Here is a 22,025-nt window from a genome sequence, read left to right on the forward strand (position 1 = left end):
GGTAGGGGAGACAGATAATAAATGAGATAAATGTAAAAAATATATACAGAGCATTGCGAGATGCTTTGGAGAATCAGGGTGATGTGGAAAGCGTTGCAATTCTCAAAGGTGGTCTGGGAAGATCTCTCTGAGGAGGAGACATTTGAATAGACATAGCCAGTGTGAAGCAGTAAGTCATGCAGCTATGTAGAGGAAGAACAGCAAGTGCAAAGGTCCTGAGGTGAGGATGTACCTGGAGGTACAGAGAGGAAGCTGGAGTGGCTGGAATTGAGTGAGCCAGTGTGGAGGTAGTACTTAATAAGGATTAATAAGGATGGGGATTAATAGGGGGCGATTCTAAGACCCTGGCTTCTATTCAGAGCCATTGGAGGTTTCTGAGCAGAAAAGAGACCTAATCTATTTACCTTGTCTTAGTTTCCATTAGGTGCATTCATTAACTTGTTAATAAGAGGTTTATTGTGCACCTACCATGTGCCAGGGACTGTTCTTGATCCTGTGAGTATGGTGGAACAAGGCTGCTCCTGGGAAATTTAGGTTCTAGGCAGGAGAGCTAGATAACATACAGTCACATAAATAAGATGCCTTCCGGCAGTGTGAATGACAAGGAAGTAAATCAAACAGGAGGGTGCCATGGGGGTGGGAGTGTTACATCAGATTGGGGTGGTTAGGTGAAAAAGGCCTGCAGAGGGTTAGCATGTGAGCCAAACCTAGAAGAGGGAGTGAATTGGCTGTGGCTGCTGTGAAGGAAGCTGGTTCTAGGTGGGGGGAACAGCCATGGCACAAGCCCTGAGGTGACGCTGAGGGATAGAAAGGTGGCTGGTGTGGCTAGAGCCCAGTGAAGGAGAGGCAGAGGGATGGCAGGGTGGCTTTTCAGTGTGTGTGGGAAATGTTTAACCAGTTCTCTGTGGAAAGAAGCCCTGGTTTGTGGCATTTGCCAATTTCCGTGGTGTAAATACTTCCATGGCGGCCAGTTTCAAGCAACCGACACTGGATCAGGAAGAGACATACAGTGGGCTCCAGCACACTCAGGGTTTGTGTTTTCACAGAGGAGCACAGTGCCTTGCACATAGTAGGCCAGGATAGGGCCTTTCTGATTTGGGGGTAAAGATTCCAAGTTTTGGGGAACTGTATAGCTTCTTACTGTCTCTGGCCACAAGGAATGAGTGAACTGGGAGGTGTCATCTCTTCTACCACAGGGCATGAAACCACAAGGTCACCGAAATTCTTGTTCTGGTTACGGGCTATCCTAGGAGCATGGACAGTTCCATTTATTTTTCTTTGTTCTTTTTCAGGAAAGAGATATAAACTCCCTGTATGACGTCAGCAGAATGTATGTGGATCCCAGTGAAATCAATCCTTCTATGGTACAGTCCTGACCTTTAATTCACACTATTTCCTGGTCTCTAGATTGACATGGAGTCCACACTCCAGTCATAACAGGGCAGGGGAACATTTTGGGAAACTTGACCAAGAAGAAATGGTAATTGACATTATGAGATCTAGTTTTAGGGAAGAGGTTAATAAAACTCCTTCCAAATGTGACTGCCTTGCTAAAATTCTAAGGTTTGCTGAACCACCTTTGGGCCACACGTCTTCTAATTAAGTTTTTCAGATGTTTCCTGCTCGTCGACTGAGTTGGTGGTGTTTATAAATTCCATCTGGTTCACTAGCCTCCTCGCGGTGCGAACACTATCTCCTGTTCCCACCGTGGCTGTAGTGTAATTTCGTGCAGGGAGGGCTGGATTTTGCTCTTAGCCCCCAGTTCCTCCTCGCTCTGGTTTCATCTCAGATGTTGTTTGAGCCTGTGGAGGTAGACTGATGGCGATTTTCTGTTTGGGGGGCTCTCAGGCATGTGATTAGTAAAAGCTTCTCGATCAGGAAGGGGAGGGGCCCCGCTGCCCCTTCCTGGTGGGCTCTGTAGAAATCCGGAGACAGACTTCTTATTTTTTAACTTATAATCCTTGGCCATTGCAAATCCCTTTCAGCAAGAAATGACGTCTTGAAAAGTTGTCATCAAATGGAGCCGTGTGCAAAATGGCATTAGGGGACATAGCAGGATAGCAAAATCTTTTATTAGAAGTGACAAATACTTTGGTGATGAGAATGACCTGGCCTCGTGTCAGCCAGATGTCAGGGGCTGGTGGAGACCGTGGTAAACTGAGGAACACGCCGCCTGTCTCCAAGAGCAGCCAGTCCCCATGAGCAGTCAGTCCACCGTGGTGTTTCCAGAGAGCAGGCCAGGTCTTCTGATTTCTCAAGGTCAGCCAATGATTTAGATGCTTTATGTGAACTCTCCCCATTTTTAATTCCCGGCCACTGAATTAAGGTGTAGAGAAAATCTTTCTCTACTCCATGAGCCAAGCGAAACATGATTGCATTTTGAATTTGACTGCAAGTTGCCCAGCTGAGGTGAATGCCACGAAATAAAATTATTACTATTATTGTGATTGAAAAATGATAGAACAATTAAACAGCCATTTTGAAAATGAGAAAAATAATCGGTCCTTGCCCCACCACCCTGATGCATTCGCTGTCTGCAGGCCTGCTGGGTGTTGTCACTTCTGGTCTTTGCATGTATTTTATAGTCGCCACCACCTGCACCTGTCATTTTTATTCTGCTTTGTACACTTGATCACGTGTGGGCTTCTCCATTGCTAATCTTCTTAATGAATGTTTTTGTTTAACCTGGTAGGCCAAGTAATTTGGATGAAATACATGGCTTGGAATTTTAACTTTAGAAAAGAATGTTTGCAATGCTGTAGGATATTCTGGTGGGTTGTGCCAGTTCAGCTGTGAACCCTTCAGTGGCCATTTGGGTCATTACTATTCTCCACTCTTCTAATTAACCCTAAAATGAACTTCTTCCTGTATGAAGCTTTGGACATCTTTTGCACTATTTCTTTTAGATGAGTTCTTAGAACCGGAATGACTGGATCAATAATAATAGGTAACATATCAATGACCACATAGGCAAGCATTGTTCTAAGCTCGACAGCTCATTAATCCTCACAACAGCCTCATGCAGTAGGTACTGTCTTAGTGCCCATTGTACTGATAGGGAGACTGAGGTATGCAGAAGTTTAACTGCGGAGGTCACATAGCTAGGAAGGTATGGAGCTGGAATTTGGACCCAGGCAGTCTGGCTGCGAGGCATGTGCTCTTAGCCCTTTGGCACTGCTGCGACTTGGTCATCCACTGGGGTGCTTATTTCTGTGTAGTTCATGAGGGACCATCTGTCAGGCTGGAAACTTGCTCCGTGTGGAAGCCATTGTATGGCACCCTGCCTCTGCCACTGGCTGTAGCCTCGGAGACTGGCAGTGACCCATGGCGTTTCATGGAGAAAGATGTGATTCCGGTTCTTGTGTCTACCCTTGAAACAAGATGTGCAGGTGGGCAGGAGACCTGGTCAGCCTCTGGTTGGAGGTTCCGGTGGCAGGGCTTGCAGAATCCAGACTGGATCGATCATTCAGAAACCATCACAAACTATGGAAGCAACTCACATTAATTGATTCATCTCCACACTCAGCTACCTACCAGCTGGTTAAGGTTGGGCAAGGACACTTCATCTTTCTGAACCTCAGTTCCCTCATCGGTAAAATGGGCATAATAACACTGCTACCTATCTGTTAGGGTGGAAGGACTAAAGGAGATAGTACAAGGCCTGCGGTAGTGTTTTGACAAACCCTTGATAAATGCTACGTATTGTCATCTTTTGTCTTTACATGCATTCTTAGTATTCTCAACAACCTTGTAAAGCATGTAAAGTTTTCATTCCCATTTCCCAGATGGGAAGCTGAGGCTGAGACAGCCTGAAGGTTTTATAGCAGTAAGGAGCAGAGCAATAATTGGAACTCACATGTTTGACTCCATAGTATCCACTCTAAGGAGCAGTTTTACTGGATTCCTTGTAAAACCCCATTCCCATTTCCTGGGGGAGGGAGGAGTCGCTGATCTAAACAGGTCTGACAGTTTCACAGGTTTCCCCATTGATACTTGCTGCATGGGTGTTCATTTTGCTATAGATTTACGCTTGCCACGTAGGCATTAGCGCAGATTCATTGAAGAAAAATTTTGTCTTGAATAAGTTCTGCCTTATTTATTTCTGCCAATGCAGAGATCATTTTTTGATAAATTTCAAGAGTGATTTGGTTATTCTTGCAAAATGTCACTGTCCTGCAGGAAGTCTAGTTAGGGGACCCCTGGCCTAGATAAATTATTGGTGAGGCCCAGGATGGCCAGGAATGGTGGTGTTTGAACTTAAGGGAGGTTTGAGTATGGGCACTGAGGATTTCAGAGGTGGCTATTGTGGCTTAACCTGAAAGGCATATCCTTTCTTTGTTGAGGAAATTGAGCAATTTGGGGGTGATTCTGAGGTGCCCTCAGCTTTGACCAGGCCAGTCCCCATCCCTACTCCCTGTTGACCTTTTAGGGCTACAGATCCTTTGCAATGGCGGCAGTTTGCCAGCAGATGGTGCTGTAGCCCTGGACTGAAGCCTCCCGCTCCATTCTAATGAGAAGCACCAAACGCTGCCAGTGAAGGTGGACGCCTCCCTCTGCTCATGTCGGCAGGCCTGACCTTTTCTTTTTTTGTTTTCCCTGAAAGCCCCAGAGAACTGTGAAAGCTCTATATGACTACAGAGCCAAACAGAGTGATGAGCTGAGCTTCTGCCGTGGCGCCCTCATTCACAACGTCTCCAAGGAGCCCGGGGGCTGGTAAGGCTGAGCCGCTTGGTGGATGAACTTGCCTGGTCACTTATTGGGTAGTGACTTGAATGCTGGCTGAACTCTGACCCCTTTTATTTAGGTTCTCAGCTGGCTTTGGCCTGTTCTACCTTCTCTGGGAAGTGGCTTGATACATGCATGCTCTATTTGGAAAAGTGGATAAACAGTAACAACGACTCTTTTATCACACAGCATAACATATCACATCACACCTTATGTTTAACTTACACACATAGATTATTTTAATTGTAATAGCAGCTACCATTATTGAGGTCTCACTGTATGCTAAGCACTGTGCTAATTGCTTTCATATGTCATCTAAGTTCATCCTTGTTACCATCCTGTGGAGTTATGACTATAATCATCCCCACTTTACAGATGGGGTGAATGAGGCTTTCTAAAGTTGTATAGTTACTAAACAGCACAGGCTCTTCCCATTATATACTTCTACACTGCTCAAAAAATGAGGAGATATTTCAAAATGAATATGAAGAGATAAAATACCCTTCATTTTTGTGAGCAGTGTAGAAGCCTGTGCATTACTTTAAATTCAGATTCTTATGCTATGGCTTAGTCCTGTGCCCTATGCAATGGCCCTCTCCTGGGTTGAAGAGGGCACATTTCAGGCCAAAGGTACCTGGTGTGCTTGGGTTTAATTAGTTCTTCCTTCTTTTCACGTGGGAAGAAAAGTTTGCTGCCTAGCCATAGGTCCTCGGGTAGGTGGTTTTGTGGGGTGACTTCTGCCTTAGAGCAGTAAGAATTTGTTCATAACCATGAACACTGGCAGAAATTCAAGCACCTCACAAGATCAGTCCCTCTTCTTCTCACAAGATACTTGAACCTGACCTAGAAATCTGAACAGCAGCTCAAATTGAGTGCGTCTATGTGTCAAGCACTATATCGAACACTTTATTCAGAAATAACTCATTTGACCCACACGGTGACCCTATAAGGCCGGTACGTGCATTTTATAGACAAGTAAACTGGTGCAGAGTACGGTGACTTGTCCAGGGACACACAACAGGTTGAGATTTGAAGACAAGCCCTCAGACTCCAGAGCCCACACTCTTAATCTAACTCATGTACTGGATCCAGACGTTTCTCAAAGTGTCTTTTTTTTTCTTTTGTTAATTAAGAAAACTCCTCTCCAGCCCAATTCTCACTTGGTTTCCTCAGAGTCAAAGGCAGTAACAGCAGAGTTATCCGTTACAGGCTGGGCTTGGAGCCCCTGTCTGGCCTCCTTGCTGACATCTCTCTCCCCCACCGGGACCCCCAGAGCTTCCCCTTGAAAGATGGCAGCTCGAGACTGCCAACCACAGTGTTGTCCATCTGCCTCCCTGGGACAGAGGTCTGACTTTCCCAAGGTCTCTCCTGCGGAGTGGCACAGCCAGGATCTGGGTGTCCCCCAGGCCCCAGCATCCCCTTGCTGTACATCTGCAGCCTGCCTCTCTTGAGGCCCTCGTCCTATCTGTGCGGGTGACTGACATATGGAGCTGTGGGTAGAGCCCAGGTGATCCCTGAAAGTCACACACTTTTCTGAGTGTGAAACAGCCTCACGCCATTCCATCCCTCCGGTGTGGAGTACTCCAGATCGCCAAGACTGTTGAGATGAATTAAGAGACTGGCATAAAGGTCTTTAGTGAGGGACTTTGGTTAAACCACCCAGCTGAGGTCCCTCATTTCTCATTCTCTCCAGTGACAGTAGCGCCCTAGTGCCCTCTACTGGATGTCTGTGTCTGACCCCCCCCCCCCATCTTCCTAAACTGGCTTCAGTATAGCTGGGGGGACCAAGTAATTTTTGTTCAAATTGGGATGCATTTGTGAGTGATAATAATCCCACCTGGATAACAGGCACAAATCACTCAATTCTAGGCAAATAGTCACCCTGAATACAGGCAGCTTTTGCCTGAGATGGGTCTGGAGAAACAAAGGTAGAAATGGCTTACAGCTGGTGATCCTGTATTTATATGAGGCTATGGGGAAGTTGGTTCTTACTTAGCTTATTCAGGTGAACACACATTGGTGAAGTGTTTCCCACCACCTTGGGTACATATTTGATTGAGAAAGGTCTCACGGAGTGGGAAAAATAGATGTGTAAGTTAAACATAAGGTGTGGACTGCTGCCACGGGAGCACAGAAGAGCATTCAGCCTAGGTGGTAGTCAGGGAGTGCTCCCTGGAAGAGGCACACCTGAGCTGAGTCTTGAATGGTTAATAGGAACAAGCCTGATATGAAGGGCATGGGCCAAGGCATGCAAGCTAGGCAGCATAATAAGGGCACAAGTGAGGGGTGACAGATTGTTTGGAATGAATGTCAGGTTTGAGTCATAAAGAGACAGGGACTGAATGGAGTCCAAGAGTCCCTGGGGTCAGACCACATGGGCATGGATTGCCGGGCTACAGAGTCTGGGCTCGATTCTGAAAGCCTTGGGAGCCGTCAGTGTGGTGTGGTCAGAGATGCCTTCTGGAAAGTGCTCCTGGCTGCAGAAAGTGGCTCACAAGGGGCGTTGGAGGGAGGAGCCCTGAATGCCCAGGCACTGGACTTGGGGTTAGAATCTTGGAAGTGCCACCATTTAATGGCGTTGAGACACATACATAGCTCGATTATGTCCTGTGTTGTTATTAGTGCTGTTACAGAGGTAGGAAGGAGGTCTGAACAACATAGAACTAACACTGTGGAGCACTTACAATGTACAGGTACTATTGAAAGCTCTTAGCACATGTTAACCCATATAGTCCCAATAAATCCTCTGAGGGAGGCCCTCTGTAAAATGGATTATCCCCATTTTACAGAGGGCACAGAACGCCCATATGGTTGGTGGTAGAGCTGGAATTTGATTCCAGGCTCTTTGGCTCCAGAACTTTAACTCATTCTTGTCTCTAAACTCACGGTGCTCCCTGAAATGGGGTTGGGCATGCTCTACAGTAGAGCTGGTGTCTTGTGTGGCCTCTGATGTCCACGTGAAGCATTAAGACTTTTGGTTATCTTTGACCAAATGGCAACAGGATTTTCCCGCAATCACACTCATTGCTGAGAAAAAAGCAGAGGATCCTTTGCAATGCTCCATGATCTCAACACCTCTGGTCACTCGGTCACTTGCTGCCTCTTACCCCCTGACCCCTCAGCAGCTGGGATCTAAGGAGGAGTCATGGCCTGTTAACATCACCCTGCAAGGTCCTGATGCCCTCTGTGTTAATCTAGGTGGAAAGGAGACTACGGAACCAGGATCCAGCAGTACTTCCCGTCCAATTACGTTGAGGACATTTCAACAGCTGATGTGGAGGAGCTGGAGAACCAGGTGAGTCACCATCATTGCAGGGAGGGACCTGCTGGATCTCTGGGGGGTCCACGGAGCCATCTCAGTGGATACATTTTGCACACACTGCCTTGTGGAGCCCTGAAGCAGAGTGACGTGGAAATCAGGATTGTCCCCCACGCTATCGTGGGTGAAAGTCACTGCAGCAGGCCATCGTGTTTTAACCAGGTTGTGCTGGGCTGGAAGGCTTTGAATATGCAGGAGAAATCCCTCCAGAGTGAAAATGGCCAAACGGGGAATTTGTCCTTTGCTTAAAGCACCTTGCAAATGAAACATTTAGTTTGGCCAGCCAGACATGCAGAGCGTGCCTGGTGTGACTAAGCAAGCGAGCCAAAGTGGAAGGTGAGTGGAGGCCTTCCTGGCTGACATCGCAGACCAGGTTTCTGTTCCCTGCTTCCTCTTGCCCAGAAGGCTCAGAGAGCAGCCACTGTGGTATGACAGCTCTGCACCGGGTATGAACTTGGTACTGAGGGTGCGAGGTCCTGTCTGAGCCCAAGGAGTTTTCGGAGGAGTTGGGGCAATCTGAACCCTGGGATGGATCAACTGTGCAGTGGGAGGTAGAGCTGAGGGCTGACCAGTGACCCCAGAAAGCCTTAAAGTTAGGTCACAGTGTGTGGGTGTTGCTCCTATAGGACATAGAGAGTCACAGAAAGTTTCTGGGTTTGACTTTTGGAAGCCAGATATTCCCATTTCTTTCTCTCTCTCTTTTTTTTTAAAATCAAGTGAGAGGCAGGGAGGCAGAGAGAGGGAACCCCCATTTGGGGCTGATGTTCTGCCCATCTGGGTTGCCGCTGCTCCGTTGCTTGGCAAACGAGCTATTTTAGTGGCTGAGAAGAGGCCATGGAGCCATCCTCAGTGCCTGAGGCCAACTTGCTCATTGGAGCCGTGGCTGTGGGAGGGCAAGAGAGAGAGGGAGGGGGCAGGTGGGGTGGGGGTGGAGAAGCAGATGGTCACTTCTCCTGTGTTTCCTGACCAGGAATCGAACCCTGGCCTTCCACACACACCAGGCCAATGCTCTACTACTGAGCCAACCTGCCAGGGCCCAGATATTCCCATTTCATAATAATGTCAGAATAACATTATTTGGGGATGTTTTTAAAACCAGATCTATAGAAACGCTTCAAAACCTTTTCTAGAATTCATGTAGCGGCCACAAGGCACATTTTTACGGATTGGAAAATGAGATGCCGAACCCGCCGGCACCTGCTCACTGTTCGGTCGCTATCAGTAACATGCTTCATTATTTAGCTCTTTCCCCCTGGACGTATCTGGTAATGAAAATGCATTTTAAACAGTTCCACCGGCAGTGTCTCCGCTAAATGGTGCTTTGGAAACGGGTTGTCTTTTATGATTATACCTGTTAAGACTAACGTGAGTTATGTCTTATTTCTTCACAGATTATTGAAGACAATCCCTTAGGGTCTCTTTGCAAAGGAATATTGGATCTCAATGCCTATAACGTTGGTACGTGCACCCATGGTCTTAGCCTGGTTTCCTACCCAAATCCTCCACGTTTTGGCCTCAGAACTGCCCCTGGGTGGGAAGGCAGTTCTTGCTGGGTCCTTCTAGCCTGGACTTGGATGCTGAAGTTGAGTATTGGGCCAGGCTAGTTACTGTCTGCTATTCATATCTGTAGAGTGCTAACAACAGTCTGGTACAGAGTAAGTGCTTAGACGAATGCTACATGTTGTTATTCCCGTTGTCGTCATTTCAGGGATCGGCTTGGGTTTCCCATGATCTTCTAAGAGGAGCTGGGAAGCCCTGGCCGGTTGGCTCAGCGGTAGAGCATCGGCCTAGCGTGCAGAGGACCCGGGTTTGATTCCCGGCCAGGGCACATAGGAAAAGCGCCCATTTGCTTCTCCACCCCTCCGCCATGCCTTCCTCTCTGTCTCTCTCTTCCCCTCCCGCAGCCAAGGCTCCATTGGAGCAAAGATGGCCCGGGCGCTGGGGATGGCTCTGTGGCCTCTGCCCCAGGCGCTAGAGTGGCTCTGGTCGCAACATGGCGACGCCCAGGATGGGCAGAGCGTCGCCCCCTGGTGGGTGTCCCAGGTGGATCCCGGTCAGGTGCATGCGGGAGTCTGTCTGACTGTCTCTCCCTGTTTCCAGCTTCAGAAAAATGAAAAAAAAAAAAAAAGAGGAGCTGGGCTGTTGGTCCAGCTGCAGTGAAGCACGGGGTTGGGAGTGTCTGGTTCTAAGCCCAGCTCTGCCTCTTAGTTGCTATGAGACCCTAGGCCTGTCACTTCTCTCTGAACCTCCACTTCCTGGCTGCTCAGCTGGGCATCAGGAACCCTGGCTCGCCCTCCTTGGAGTCCAGTGCGGGGGCTGGTGCGTGAGTGCACGGCCCCAAGCACACAGGCGCAGACCGTGGTGCCAGGGCTGTGAATTGCACGGGGCTTCCTGTGCCTTGACCATGCCTGCTTTTAAGTGGGGCTGCAGCAGCTCCCATATGGAAGGACTGAAGGCAGTGAGAAGAGCATTCTGGGCAAGACGCCCATGTTTCCACAGCTCCCTGCAGTCCATCAGTTCATTCGCCTGGGTCTCTTCCCTCCAAAACCTTCGCTGGGGAGGCCAGAGCCTGGTCTTGAGCCTCGGATAACAGTAGAGCCAGGAACTGTCTGCTTCTGGTGTCAGCACTTTGGAAGCCCTGCCTGAGGTCCCCAGGCAAGTTAAGGGATGAGCTGAGACTCACTGTGTGCTCTTTGTAGCGCCTCCTGCGTGCTATCCGCAGAGCACAGGTCCATAGCCGAGAGTGGTTATGAACAGGACGCTCGGAGTCGGGTCTGAGCCAAGCCTCGGCTTTGCCGTGACTAGCTATGTAACTTTCCGTGTGTCACTTTCCCTCAGTGAGTCTCTGTTTCCTGTCATGTAAAATGGGCATGACAAGAGTAGCACCTCAAGAAGTTATGATAAAGATTAAATAAGATACACTGTGTGTAATAGACTATTGCCTGGCATAGAAGAGCTCCAAGATCTTAATGAATGATGTTACTTGGTGGATAATTTCTCCCCTCAGCCTTAATTTTCTTACCTATAAAACACTTTCTCCACATACAGAATCTACTCCATTCCTCCCTCCCAGCATCTGGTGGCTGCTGACAGTCCTCAGTGTCCCTTGGTGTGTGGCTGCATCCCTCCAATCTCTGCCTTTAATGGCCCTCTTCTCAGTGTCTGTGTCTTCAGTTTCCCTCTTCTTTCTCTGCTAGGGGCACTAATTCTTAGATGTAGGGGCCACCCTAAATCCATGGATGATCTCATCCTGAAATCCTTAAGAACATCTGCAAAAACCCTATTTCCAGCTAAGGTCATGTTCACAGGTAGCAGGGGTCAGGATGTGGACACGTCTTCTGGGAGAACACAGCTCAGGCTGCTGCATACTTTAAGCAGTAGCCTGGGTAAAGAGTCTCTAGACCCTGCCTGGTACAGAGCAGGCGTCCCGATTAGCATGCAGTGGCAGCTGGGTTCACGACAAGTGGCTCGGGCAACGTGAAGTCTGGCCTCCATGGTTTTCTTTTCTTTCTTTGTTTGATGGAGCGACAGATAGGGACAGAGAGACAGGAAGGGAGAGAGATGAGAAGCATCAATTCTTCGTTGCGGCACCTCAGTTGTTCATTGATTGCTTTCTCATATGTGCCTTGACTGGGGGGCTACAGCAGAGCTAGTGACACCTTGCTCAAGCCAGCGACCTTGGGGTCATGTTTATGATCCCACACTCAAGCTGGTGAGCCTGCACTCAAGCCAGCGACCTCGGGGTCTCAAACCTGGGTCCTCTGCTTCCCAGTCTGATGCTCTATCCACTGCGCCACTCGTGGCCTGGTCAGGCTGGCCTCTGTGGCTTTTTAACAGGCTGATCAGGACTTGTGTTATTCTCTCCCCAAGTGAAAGCTCCACACGGGAAAAACCAGAAGCCTTTCGTCTTTATCCTGGAGCCCAAGAAGCAGGGCGACCCTCCAGTGGAGTTTGCCACAGACAAGGTGGAGGAGCTCTTCGAATGGTTTCAGGGCATCCGGCAGATCACCTGGAAGATTGACACCAAGGTGGGCCCTTTCCCCACCCGGGCGCAGGTGGGCCTGGGTATTCTCAGGCCTCCTGCACTTGGCTAAGACGAGGGTGGGTCCAGGCAGCAGGAGGATCAGGCCAAAGGGCCACACACAATTCAGAGAGGCAATGGGGTAGGTTCAGACAATCATTCAGAAGAGGAAAGGGATCTTGGAGGTCCCCCTGGGAAGCTGGGTCTAGTTTGTTCTGACAGAAGGCCCAGAGTGTGTGCAGTGACTCTTGATTTTTTGGGAGCCACATCTTAGCAAGAAAGTTTTGCGTTTATGATTTTGAGTGTCTTCTTGTCGGTGAACATCGTTCAGAGCAGGCTGGCTCCCTCCCACAGTGAACATTCCCGGAGCTCGCCTCCCCGGACCTGCGGTGGGCCCTGGGAGAACGGGGATCGACAGGATCCCGTCCTTCCCCTCCAGAAGTTTGTGTTCTTGTGGAGGACCTTCCACTCTAGATGGGTATGAACTATGAACTTTCCAGGGTTGTCCTGACTGGAGCATCAGCGTGTGGCTGGAAGCATTTTGAAAAGGGTGAGGTTCTGAGTAAGAACAGGAGGTTCATTACAAGGCAGACTAGAGTTTGCACCTTGGTAGGGCTGGACTCTGGACCAGTAACCAAACTTCCTAGGGCCTCAGTTTCCTTGTTTTCAAAGTAAGGAGCCAAATACCTAACTCGAAAGATGAAGTGGGGATGAAAGGGGATGAGGCGTGTAAAGCGCCAGGCTTGGTGCCTGACGTGCAGCAAGGGCTCAGTCCACGATGGTATTTAATCGTCACGTTGTCAGCATACCAGGAGGACACGCGGAGGGGTAAGGTGCCATCGGCCCTTTCTTGTGGCCATCGTGCTGGGAAGGAACTTTAGGGTTACCCATGTACCTGCTTGCTTCTCAGACAGGTCTTCCCAAAGGACCAATTTTAAAGTTTTCCCAGGACTTCTTGGGCCCATGACCTCTGATGATAGCTGATGAGTCTTCCTCTTTCATTGTACTTGGCGAGCCAGCCATCAGCAGCCTGGTCTTTCCTTCCCCCTGCGGGACCTCACATCTTGGCCAGTCTCTGGTCACCTTGTCTCACCCTTCCAATACCCTGGAGAGAAGTCCTCTTTTTCAGAAGACCTTGTACAGAGAGCTGGTGGAATGAACACCCTCCCTGAGAGGGCTTGTCATCTTTCTTGTCCCAGAATCTAGTCAAGAGGCCTCACATACGGGTCCTCATTCTTCCCAGGGCTTGTCACCCCATCACCAGTCACCTACGATGATCTGTGGCCAGCAGTTTCTGTGTTCCCACTTTTCCTGGTGGGGGCATCTTGTTTACCTTTGTGCCTTCAATGTAGTGCAGCTCCGAGGCACAGGGGTGTGTCACCGACGTGAGGTTCATTTGAAAGGTCATTTCCCCCTACCTTCTTCTAGGTGTGTTCTCATTGCTGGTTGAATGATTGTCATCATGAACTGGATGGTACTATTTGTGACCCTCTAAGCTTGTTCTAGGATTTATGATTCTGGACCCCTAAAGCTGAGAATGGAGAAAAACACTAGTGAGAAAGCCCTGTGCAACTGTTCTCTTAGTCTTGATTCTCAGACACCCAGACCTCTCCTGCAGGGGGACTGAGTGGAGGTTGCACGGCGCTGTGGGCACCCAGACCTCTCCTGCAGGTGGGCTGAGTGACGGGCGCTGTGGGCACCCAGACCTCTCCTGCAGGTGGGCTGAGTGACGGGCGCACGGCGCTGTGGGCACCCAGACCTCTCCTGCAGGGGGACTGAGTGAAGGTTGCATGGCGCTGTGGGCACCCAGACCTCTCCTGCAGGTGGGCTGAGTGACGGGCGCACGGCGCTGTGGGCACCCAGACCTCTCCTGCAGGTGGGCTGAGTGACGGGCGCACGGCGCTGTGGGCACCCAGACCTCTCCTGCAGGTGGGCTGAGTGACGGGCGCTGTGGGCACCCAGACCACTCCTGCAGGTGGGCTGAGTGACGGGCGCACGGCGCTGTGGGCACCCAGACCTCTCCTGCAGGGGGGCTGAGTGATGGGCGCTTTGGGCACCCAGACCTCTCCTGCAGGGGGGCTGAGTGACGGGTGCTGTGGGCACCCAGACCTCTCCTGCAGGTGGGCTGAGTGACGGGCGCACGGCGCTGTGGGCACCCAGACCTCTCCTGCAGGTGGGCTGAGTGACGGGCGCACGGCGCTGTGGGCACCCAGACCTCTCCTGCAGGGGGGCTGAGTGACGGGCGCACGGCGCTGTGGGCACCCAGACCTCTCCTGCAGGGGGGCTGAGTGACGGGTGCTGTGGGCACCCAGACCTCTCCTGCAGGTGGGCTGAGTGACGGGCGCTGTGGGCACCCAGACCACTCCTGCAGGTGGGCTGAGTGACGGGCGCACGGCGCTGTGGGCACCCAGACCTCTCCTGCAGGGGGGCTGAGTGACGGGCGCTTTGGGCACCCAGACCTCTCCTGCAGGGGGGCTGAGTGACGGGTGCTGTGGGCACCAAGACCTCTCCTGCAGGTGGGCTGAGTGGAGGGCACACGGTGCTGTGGGCACCCAGACCTCTCCTGCAGGGGGGCTGAGTGACGGGCGCACGGCGCTGTGGGCACCCAGACCTCTCCTGCAGGGGGGCTGAGTGAAGGGCGCACGGCGCTGTGGGCACGGCGATTCTACCCTCTGCCTGGTGCGTCCTGGCTCTCCACTTCTCTTCGCTTGAAGGTTCTCTGCCCCTTTCTCTCTCCTCCTGCATGAAGGGTTCTCAAATCAAGCCTAGCTGTTCAAGGCTGCTCTTCTGTCTTTGATCTATATTCCTCTTTAATTGGTTTTTACATCTGCTAAGATTTTCTGAGAAAAAATTTTTTTAAGTCTTACTATATATGAAGGTTAAAGAAAAATGGAAGTCAGCAGAACTGACTGAATCTTGCTCTAGGCCCTGTAAGAAGGGCTGGTGTGGGCCCTGGCCGGTTGGCTCAGTGGTAGAGCGTTGGCCTGGTGTACAGAAGTCCCGGGTTCGATTCCTGGCCAGGGCACACAGGAGAAGCGCCCATTTGCTTCTCCACCCCTCCCCCTCTCCTTCCTCTCTGTCTCTCTTCCCCTCCCGCAGCCGAGGCTCCATTGGAGCAAAGATGGCCCGGGCACTGGGGATGGCTCCTTGGCCTCTGCCCCAGGCGCTAGAGTGGCTCTGGTTGCGACAGAGCGACACCCCGGAGGGGCAGAGCATTGCCCCCTGGTGGGCAGAGCTTCGCCCCTGGTGGGCATGCCGGGTGGATCCCTGTCGGGCGCATGCGGGAGTCTGTCTGACTGTCTCTCCCCGTTTCCAGCTTCAGAAAAATACAAAAAAAACAAAAACAAAAAAAAGGCTGGTGTGGGAACAAGGAAGGGGGCCCCATCCTGCCTTTCTGCGGGGACCTCCTCACCGAAGCCTCACAGCTGTGCCTATCCCTGAGAAAGTGCTCGGGGCTCTGTGATTCTATACAATCTGTGGACTCCGTTAGTCCATGGGAAAACACCAGTCACTAAGACCCGCCTAGAGAGTGAGTTTCCAAAGCCTGACCATTGAAATACGTTGTGACTTCATATTCTGAGATGGCCTGCTGGGCAGAGTCTGCTGCTATGGAGAGTAATTGCTGTGAGATTTTGAGGGAGCAACTGGTATTTCATCTTAAACTGATACTGTCTTCTGCTGAGGTTGAAAAAAAAAAAAAGCGAAGCCCATAACTTGTCATTGCTCTGTGCGTTGTGAAGCCAAAGGTCCATAATTCACCATAGGTATGACATCCCCCCCATTTAAAGCAATTCTGTTGTCATTAGAGGTGAACTGTGTTGTTGCTCTGTCGCCAGACAACCTCGTGGTGAAATCACCAAGAATACAAGGCCAAGTTGATGCAAGGTCTTAGGAGAAAACGCCTGAAGTCTGAAAATAAGTAAGGCTTCTGTTTCCACGGCAGCGTTTTGCTGATGACTATGTGCTGACATCTCTTTTGCCTCTTACTGTGGGGCCATCCCACCTACAACAGCCCCTTCCAGCCTTAGCGTTGTGGCTTGCGTTCAGAGAGCGTGGGGAGGACTGGGGAAAGTTAGCTGTGCCTACCTGAAGTAGAGCAAATTTTGGAGGCTTACAGTCACATCCAAATTTGTCCTGGTGCTGTGGTCATTGCTGCGGCTCATATGAAAGGCTTGTTTGCTGGTCATGACCGGTGTCCACTTTGGCCCCAGGATTTATGTGAGCACGCAAGGCATTCTTACAGGAGAAATCGGGTACCTACATCTGCTTGTTTACAGAGTGGACTTTTTCCACCCTTTGCCTGTGGGACGTTTCTGGAGCAGTCTGGCCCCCACTTGTTTGCCACGTGCCTAGAGGAGTGCCCAGGCCTCCTTGTCCAGTTCTCCAGGTGTGGTGTGCTCACGTTAGCCTCGCTGTGCCGGTGAGGAAACCGAGGTGCAGTGTCTGTGACTTGCCGATTGCGGGGTCACTTTCAAAGTCATGTCTCTGATTCTAGTTCTTGCTGTCATTACCACTGTGTTATGTAGTCCCTCTCACTACCTGTCATTCGATCACTTGTTACCGACAGGGCCCTGCGCCCAGGGGACACGTCTCAGTGGGAAACAAGGTCTGGGCACTGATGATGAATGGCATCATCAGTGCTGGACAGTCGGACTAGGGCCAGTGTATGGGTGAGCAAGGCCAAGCCTGGGTGAAACAGCACTCTGGAAGATTTGAGGAAAGCAATATCCTCTACCTAGTTGTGGCTGGAGCTATGCAGGAAGGCTTCCTGGAGAAGGAATGATCTGGGCAGGGTCCAGGAGCAGCTGGGATCTGATGGAACAGCAGTGGAAGGAGGCTGGGGTTTGCAGGGTGAGGAGCCAGGAGGTCATTTCTGTGGTTCAGGGGACCCGGGATGTGAATTCTGGAGCATTTTAGAGAAATCAGAGGCAAGAAGAGACTGTGCACATTGTCTCAGCCCTGGAGAAGGGGGGAGAGGGGACAGCAAGTTACGCCAAGGATGCTGTGGCTAACAGCGCCCAGGAGAACATGAGGTCATGAGTTGGATGAACTGTAACAGTGGCTGTAGGGGAAAGGATAGGCCAGGAAGTTGAGAGCAGAGGGTTAAGGAGAGTGATGTGGAGACAGACACCAATCCTGGGTGGAAACAACCTGGTCAAGCATTTCAGAAGGAAAGAAAAAGAGAGGTGGGGCCAGGGCAAAGGAAACCATTCAGCCACAGTAAAGATCTGAGCACACAGCAGGGCAGGAGGAGAAGCGGGGAATCAGAGGGGATGAAGGCAAGCCACGTGAGCTAGGGAGATGGGATTTCTTGAGGGCTGACACTAAAGACAGGTGGCCCCAAACAGGAGAACAACATGAAATACTGGGAGAAGAACCAGTCGATCGCCATCGAGCTCTCGGACCTGGTCGTCTACTGCAAACCAACCAGCAAGACCAAAGACAATTTAGGTACTGTCCCCCCTGACTCTCGTCTCCTCTTTCAGACTGGCACTGTCACAGGGCACAGTGAGTTTGGTTTCTGCTCATTCTGAACTGCTCTAGGTGGAGCTTCCCCTTGGATTTGTCCTCAGGGCCGGGGCGCTAGTAACACAGGACCTTCTGGTGTCATTAGGAGAAAAACCCTCTCAGAGCGCGGGTTAGTTTCCTACTGCTACTATAACAAGTTCCTACACACTTGGTGGCTGAAAACAACATATATTGATGCTCTCACAGTCCTGGATGCCAGAAGTCTGAAATCGAGCTGTTGGCAGATTTCAGCCACTCCCTCCAGAGACTCCAAGGGAGAATTTGTTCCTTGCTTTTTACAGCTTCTGGTGGCTGCCAGCAACCCTTGGTTTGTGGCTGCAGCACTCCAGTCTGCCTCTCAGTCACATGGCCTTCCCTTCTGTGTAGTCAAAAAAGTATTCTACCTTATAATAGTCAAAATACCTCCTAATTATAAGGACCCCGTGGTTACATTTAGGGCCCATAATCTCCTATAGCAAGCTCATTCATTTAATCATAACTATAAAGTCCCTTTTGCCAGGTAAGGCTACCTAGTCACAGTTTCTTGGGGTCAGGACCAAGATATCTTTGAGGGCCAGTCCCCAGCACAGAAGGATTAAAAAAAAATGGCTCTTCTACCAAATTCTGCAAAGCAGCCAGTTCTTTGATCTTTTAATGATCCTGTTCACTCTTTGAGCCTTTAGAGCAGATCTTATCTTTGACCTCAAGAATTTTGATTCCAGGAGTAAAGACCAGAGAAACAGAACTAAACCCCAGAGTTAATGGTCACTGGGAGGCTGTTCCCCAGGCACCCCCACTCTGCAGGTGTATGGGCTGTCCCACCACAGCTGGATGTGAAGGAGCAAAAAATTGTTTGCATGTTCCCATCCCTCTTCTGCCATTCGTTCTCCCCCTCCTCTGTCGCAGCCCTTCTCGCCGGTGGTCGGTTCTCCCTCCGCCAAGAGGCTTGGTTCACTCATCCGCATCTATAGCAACTTTGATGAGGAAGCCACTCCTAAGAGCTCCTCCTACCTGCCGATCCCTGAGGCCGTTCCCCCACCCTCCCTCTTTCTATAACTCTGCCACTTTTGTGTTTTCTTCTGTACGGCTGCTGCTAATTTTTTAAAAAAAGAAAATGACAATAATTCTAGATGAAAAGGCTGTGGGAACGCTGGGCTCCCTGAAGGGCAGGAGCCCATAGCAGTCCCTATTATGGCAGTGTCATCAGAGCCACGTGTATCCCTTGTCAAAGAGATTCCTGATTTTATCTTATAAGCTTTTGCATTAAGAAAATGCATGAAGCAAAAAAAAAAAAAAAAAACCAATAATAATCAATGGTGACTTTGTCTCTGCGTGCAGAAAATCCAGACTTCCGAGAAATCCGTTCCTTTGTGGAAACGAAGGCTGACAGCATCATCAGGCAGAAGCCCATGGACCTCTTGAGGTACAATCAGAAGGGCCTGACCCGTGTTTACCCGAAGGGACAGAGAGTGGACTCCTCCAACTACGATCCCTTCCGCCTCTGGCTGTGTGGCTCCCAAATGGTGGCACTCAATTTCCAGACTGCAGGTAAAGGGGGACTGCTTGTGGCCAGGAAATCTAAGACGATGCTGTTGTCATTTCAGGCACAGTCTGTTGGGGCCACCAGTGGGACACAGTGTCCCAGAATGTGTGATTTGTCTTAGGAACTGGTTCAACTAGCATGCTAGAGTGAGGCCCATCAGTTGAATAGAGTGATTAAAGGGGACTGATGGTCACACCTGACATTGGGCACTTGCATTTGGCAGGTTCTGTGATGTCAAGTGACAGATGCTGAGTAGGTGTGGACTTAGAGGAAAGGGAAATGCATTAGCTCATATAACTCAAAAGCATAGGAGTCGCACACCAGCCTCAGGCACAGCTGGATCAAGGTGTTCAGTGGCTTTCTTCACCACTGTCCCCTTTTCCTGGTGCATCCATCTTTGAGGGCTTCATACTCAGGCTCTCCAACAGGGATACTCACATGCTGGGGAAAACCAACATGCAACACTGTTACGCAAATGGTAACACAGATCACAGTGTTGCGCAGTGTTCTTATCACGTAAGCCTCTGTTACGGTCTGCTCATCAGTGTGTCCTTTCTACTGCTTTTACATCTGCGCCACACTCCACTGGCTGGGACCCTCATTTATTTAACCTGCCCCGGCTGAGGCACATTTAGGTTACTCCCCATCCTTGGCCTTTCCAGATGGCTCTGCCTTCTGTAATCTTCTGTGAGCACTGTCTTACGGATGTGGCAATGCATCTGTGAGACAATTGTCAGATGTGCAGGGTGGGTCAAACAGCACTGGCATTTTGGTCAACGTTGCCCTGAGGACACCCACTGGACACCCGTATTCAGGGGTGCCCGAGCTGAGACACCCGACCACGTGCCTCCTTGGAGATTGTGAGTTGGGAACGCAAACCGGTAAAGCGTTTGAATACCTCCTTCCGGCATAGCTTCCACCTCCTTGTATCCGAATTTGCAAGCTGTGCCCATCCGATCGATGAAAATTGCCATTAAAACTTCCCTTATTAGTAGTCACATGAACCAGTTTTCTCATATTTATGGAGCACTTGCTTTTTCTTTTCTGCAAACTCTCTCTCCTTGCCTCTGACCCAGATTTTCTAATGGGGCGAAGGTATTTACAGCCCACATTCATCCGCTCTCTTAGCAGGTTAACTCTGTGTGTATTTACGTATCTGTTGTTTGAGTTAAGAGGATTTTTCTTTCCAGAGCATGTCTTAACTTTTATAGAATTTCTTTTCTACATAGAAATTTTTAGCTTTGAATAGTTTTTAATATATTTTTTTATGGTTCTGGATTTAGTGCCATACTTAGAAGGGTGTTCCTGCTCTGAGATTGCATATGGAATTTTATTGGGGTGACATTGGTTAACATAATTATACAGGTTTCAGGTGCCCAATTCTACACCACAACACATCTCTCTGTACACCCTATCACCACATCATATGTTCACCCCATCAAGTCTTTGTCCCTCACCATTTATGCCCCTACCTTCTTCCATGCCCCACCCCCATTCCTGGCAAGCACCGTACTGTTGTACATGTCCATGAGTTTTATTTTTGCTCTACCCTCCACCTCCCTCACCAGCAACACCCCCCACAGCTATGTGTGAGTCTATTTCTATTTTGTTTGTTAGTTCATTTTGTTCATTAGGTTCCACATATGAGTGACGTCATATAGTACTTGTCTTTCTCTGACTGACTTATTTCACTCAGCATAATGATCTCCAGGTTTATCAATGCCATCGCTAAAGGTAAGATTTCCTTCCTTTTTATGGTGTGAGGTGATACCTCATTGTGGTTTTAATTTGCATTTCTCCAGTGATTAGTGATGGGTGAGCATCTTCTCATATGTCTGTTGGCCGTCTGTATGTCCTCTTTGGAGAAGTGTCTATTTAGGTCCTTTGGCCGTTTTTTAATATGATTTTTTTTTTTTTTTTGGTGTTGAGTTGTATAAATTCTTTATAAATTTTGGATATTAATCCCTTACCAGACGTGTTGGTGAATATGTTTTCTCATTCCGTGGGTTGATTTTTCATTTTGTTGATGGTTTCCTTTGCTGTGCAAAACTTTGTAGTTTGATGTAGCCCCATTTGTTTATCTTTTCTCTCGTTTCCCTTGCCCGAAGAGCTATATTTGAAAATATATTGCTATGAGAAATGTCTGAGATTTTACTGCCTGTGTTTTCTTCTAGGATTTTTATAGTTGAGATTTTTATTTTTAAAGCCCATATTTTTCTTCCAGTATTATAGGTTTTCAATGGTTTAAAAAAAACAAGCAAACAAACCCATGTTTTTTCGAGTTTAGAGATCTATTTTAACAACTGGCTCAAATTATTTTTGGAAGTCTGTGAAAATCATTCCCCACCTGGCCCCTCCGGGCCCGGGAGGCCAGCCTTGTCCTGCCTGCCGCACATCAGCAGTGCCCTTTCCTTCCCAGATAAATACATGCAGATGAATCACGCCTTGTTTTCACTCAACGGGAGGACCGGCTACGTCCTGCAGCCCGAGACTATGAGGACGGAGAAGTACGACCCCATGCCGCCCGAGTCCCAGAGGAAGATTCTGATGACCTTGACCGTCAAGGTGAGGCCCCACTCTCCTTCCTCGCCCAGGGAGCCAGGGCCATGAGCCTTGGGAAGGCCCAGCCCTGTGCCTAGTGACGTCTGTCATCTTGTTTAAATCATCACCGCCCAGACACGGTTTGAAGATCTTAATTACGCTGCACTCTAGGGGAGGAAGGGACATCTTAAATCTATCTTGGTCACCTTACCTGTGTCAGCTGCAGGACTCAGGTGTGAATCCATCTCTTGCAGGGTTCAGGAGGGTATCGCCTAGGTCCCCAGCGAGCACAGTTTTTGGCTAGAAAAAGAGGGAAAGAAAGCATGTGGGGAAAATGGCCATTTGGTCTTCATGGAGGGGGGCGTTTG

At 49.7% G+C, this 22,025-nt stretch overlaps 1 protein-coding gene and 1 long non-coding RNA gene across 2 annotated transcripts in view; one reads left to right on the forward strand and one right to left on the reverse strand.

Annotated features, from left to right (window-relative positions):
- The window catches only part of PLCG2 (phospholipase C gamma 2), a 170,720-nt gene that overhangs the window by 115,641 nt on the left and 33,054 nt on the right, over positions 1 to 22,025 (forward strand). Inside the window, exons 21-28 of the mRNA XM_066243879.1 lie at positions 1,293 to 1,364; positions 4,604 to 4,713; positions 7,924 to 8,020; positions 9,436 to 9,502; positions 11,915 to 12,072; positions 17,414 to 17,516; positions 18,912 to 19,121; positions 21,536 to 21,681. Of these exons, the coding sequence (XP_066099976.1) occupies positions 1,293 to 1,364; positions 4,604 to 4,713; positions 7,924 to 8,020; positions 9,436 to 9,502; positions 11,915 to 12,072; positions 17,414 to 17,516; positions 18,912 to 19,121; positions 21,536 to 21,681 (963 nt within the window). The remainder of the gene's footprint in view (positions 1 to 1,292; positions 1,365 to 4,603; positions 4,714 to 7,923; positions 8,021 to 9,435; positions 9,503 to 11,914; positions 12,073 to 17,413; positions 17,517 to 18,911; positions 19,122 to 21,535; positions 21,682 to 22,025) is intronic.
- LOC136313483 (uncharacterized) overlaps positions 1 to 22,025 on the reverse strand; it is a 29,022-nt gene that overhangs the window by 6,281 nt on the left and 716 nt on the right. The window contains exon 2 of the long non-coding RNA XR_010727149.1: positions 21,869 to 21,957. This is a non-coding gene — a long non-coding RNA (uncharacterized lncRNA). The remainder of the gene's footprint in view (positions 1 to 21,868; positions 21,958 to 22,025) is intronic.

Source organism: Saccopteryx bilineata, chromosome 9, assembly GCF_036850765.1.
Source record: "Saccopteryx bilineata isolate mSacBil1 chromosome 9, mSacBil1_pri_phased_curated, whole genome shotgun sequence".
NCBI classification, from domain to species: domain Eukaryota; kingdom Metazoa; phylum Chordata; class Mammalia; order Chiroptera; family Emballonuridae; genus Saccopteryx; species Saccopteryx bilineata.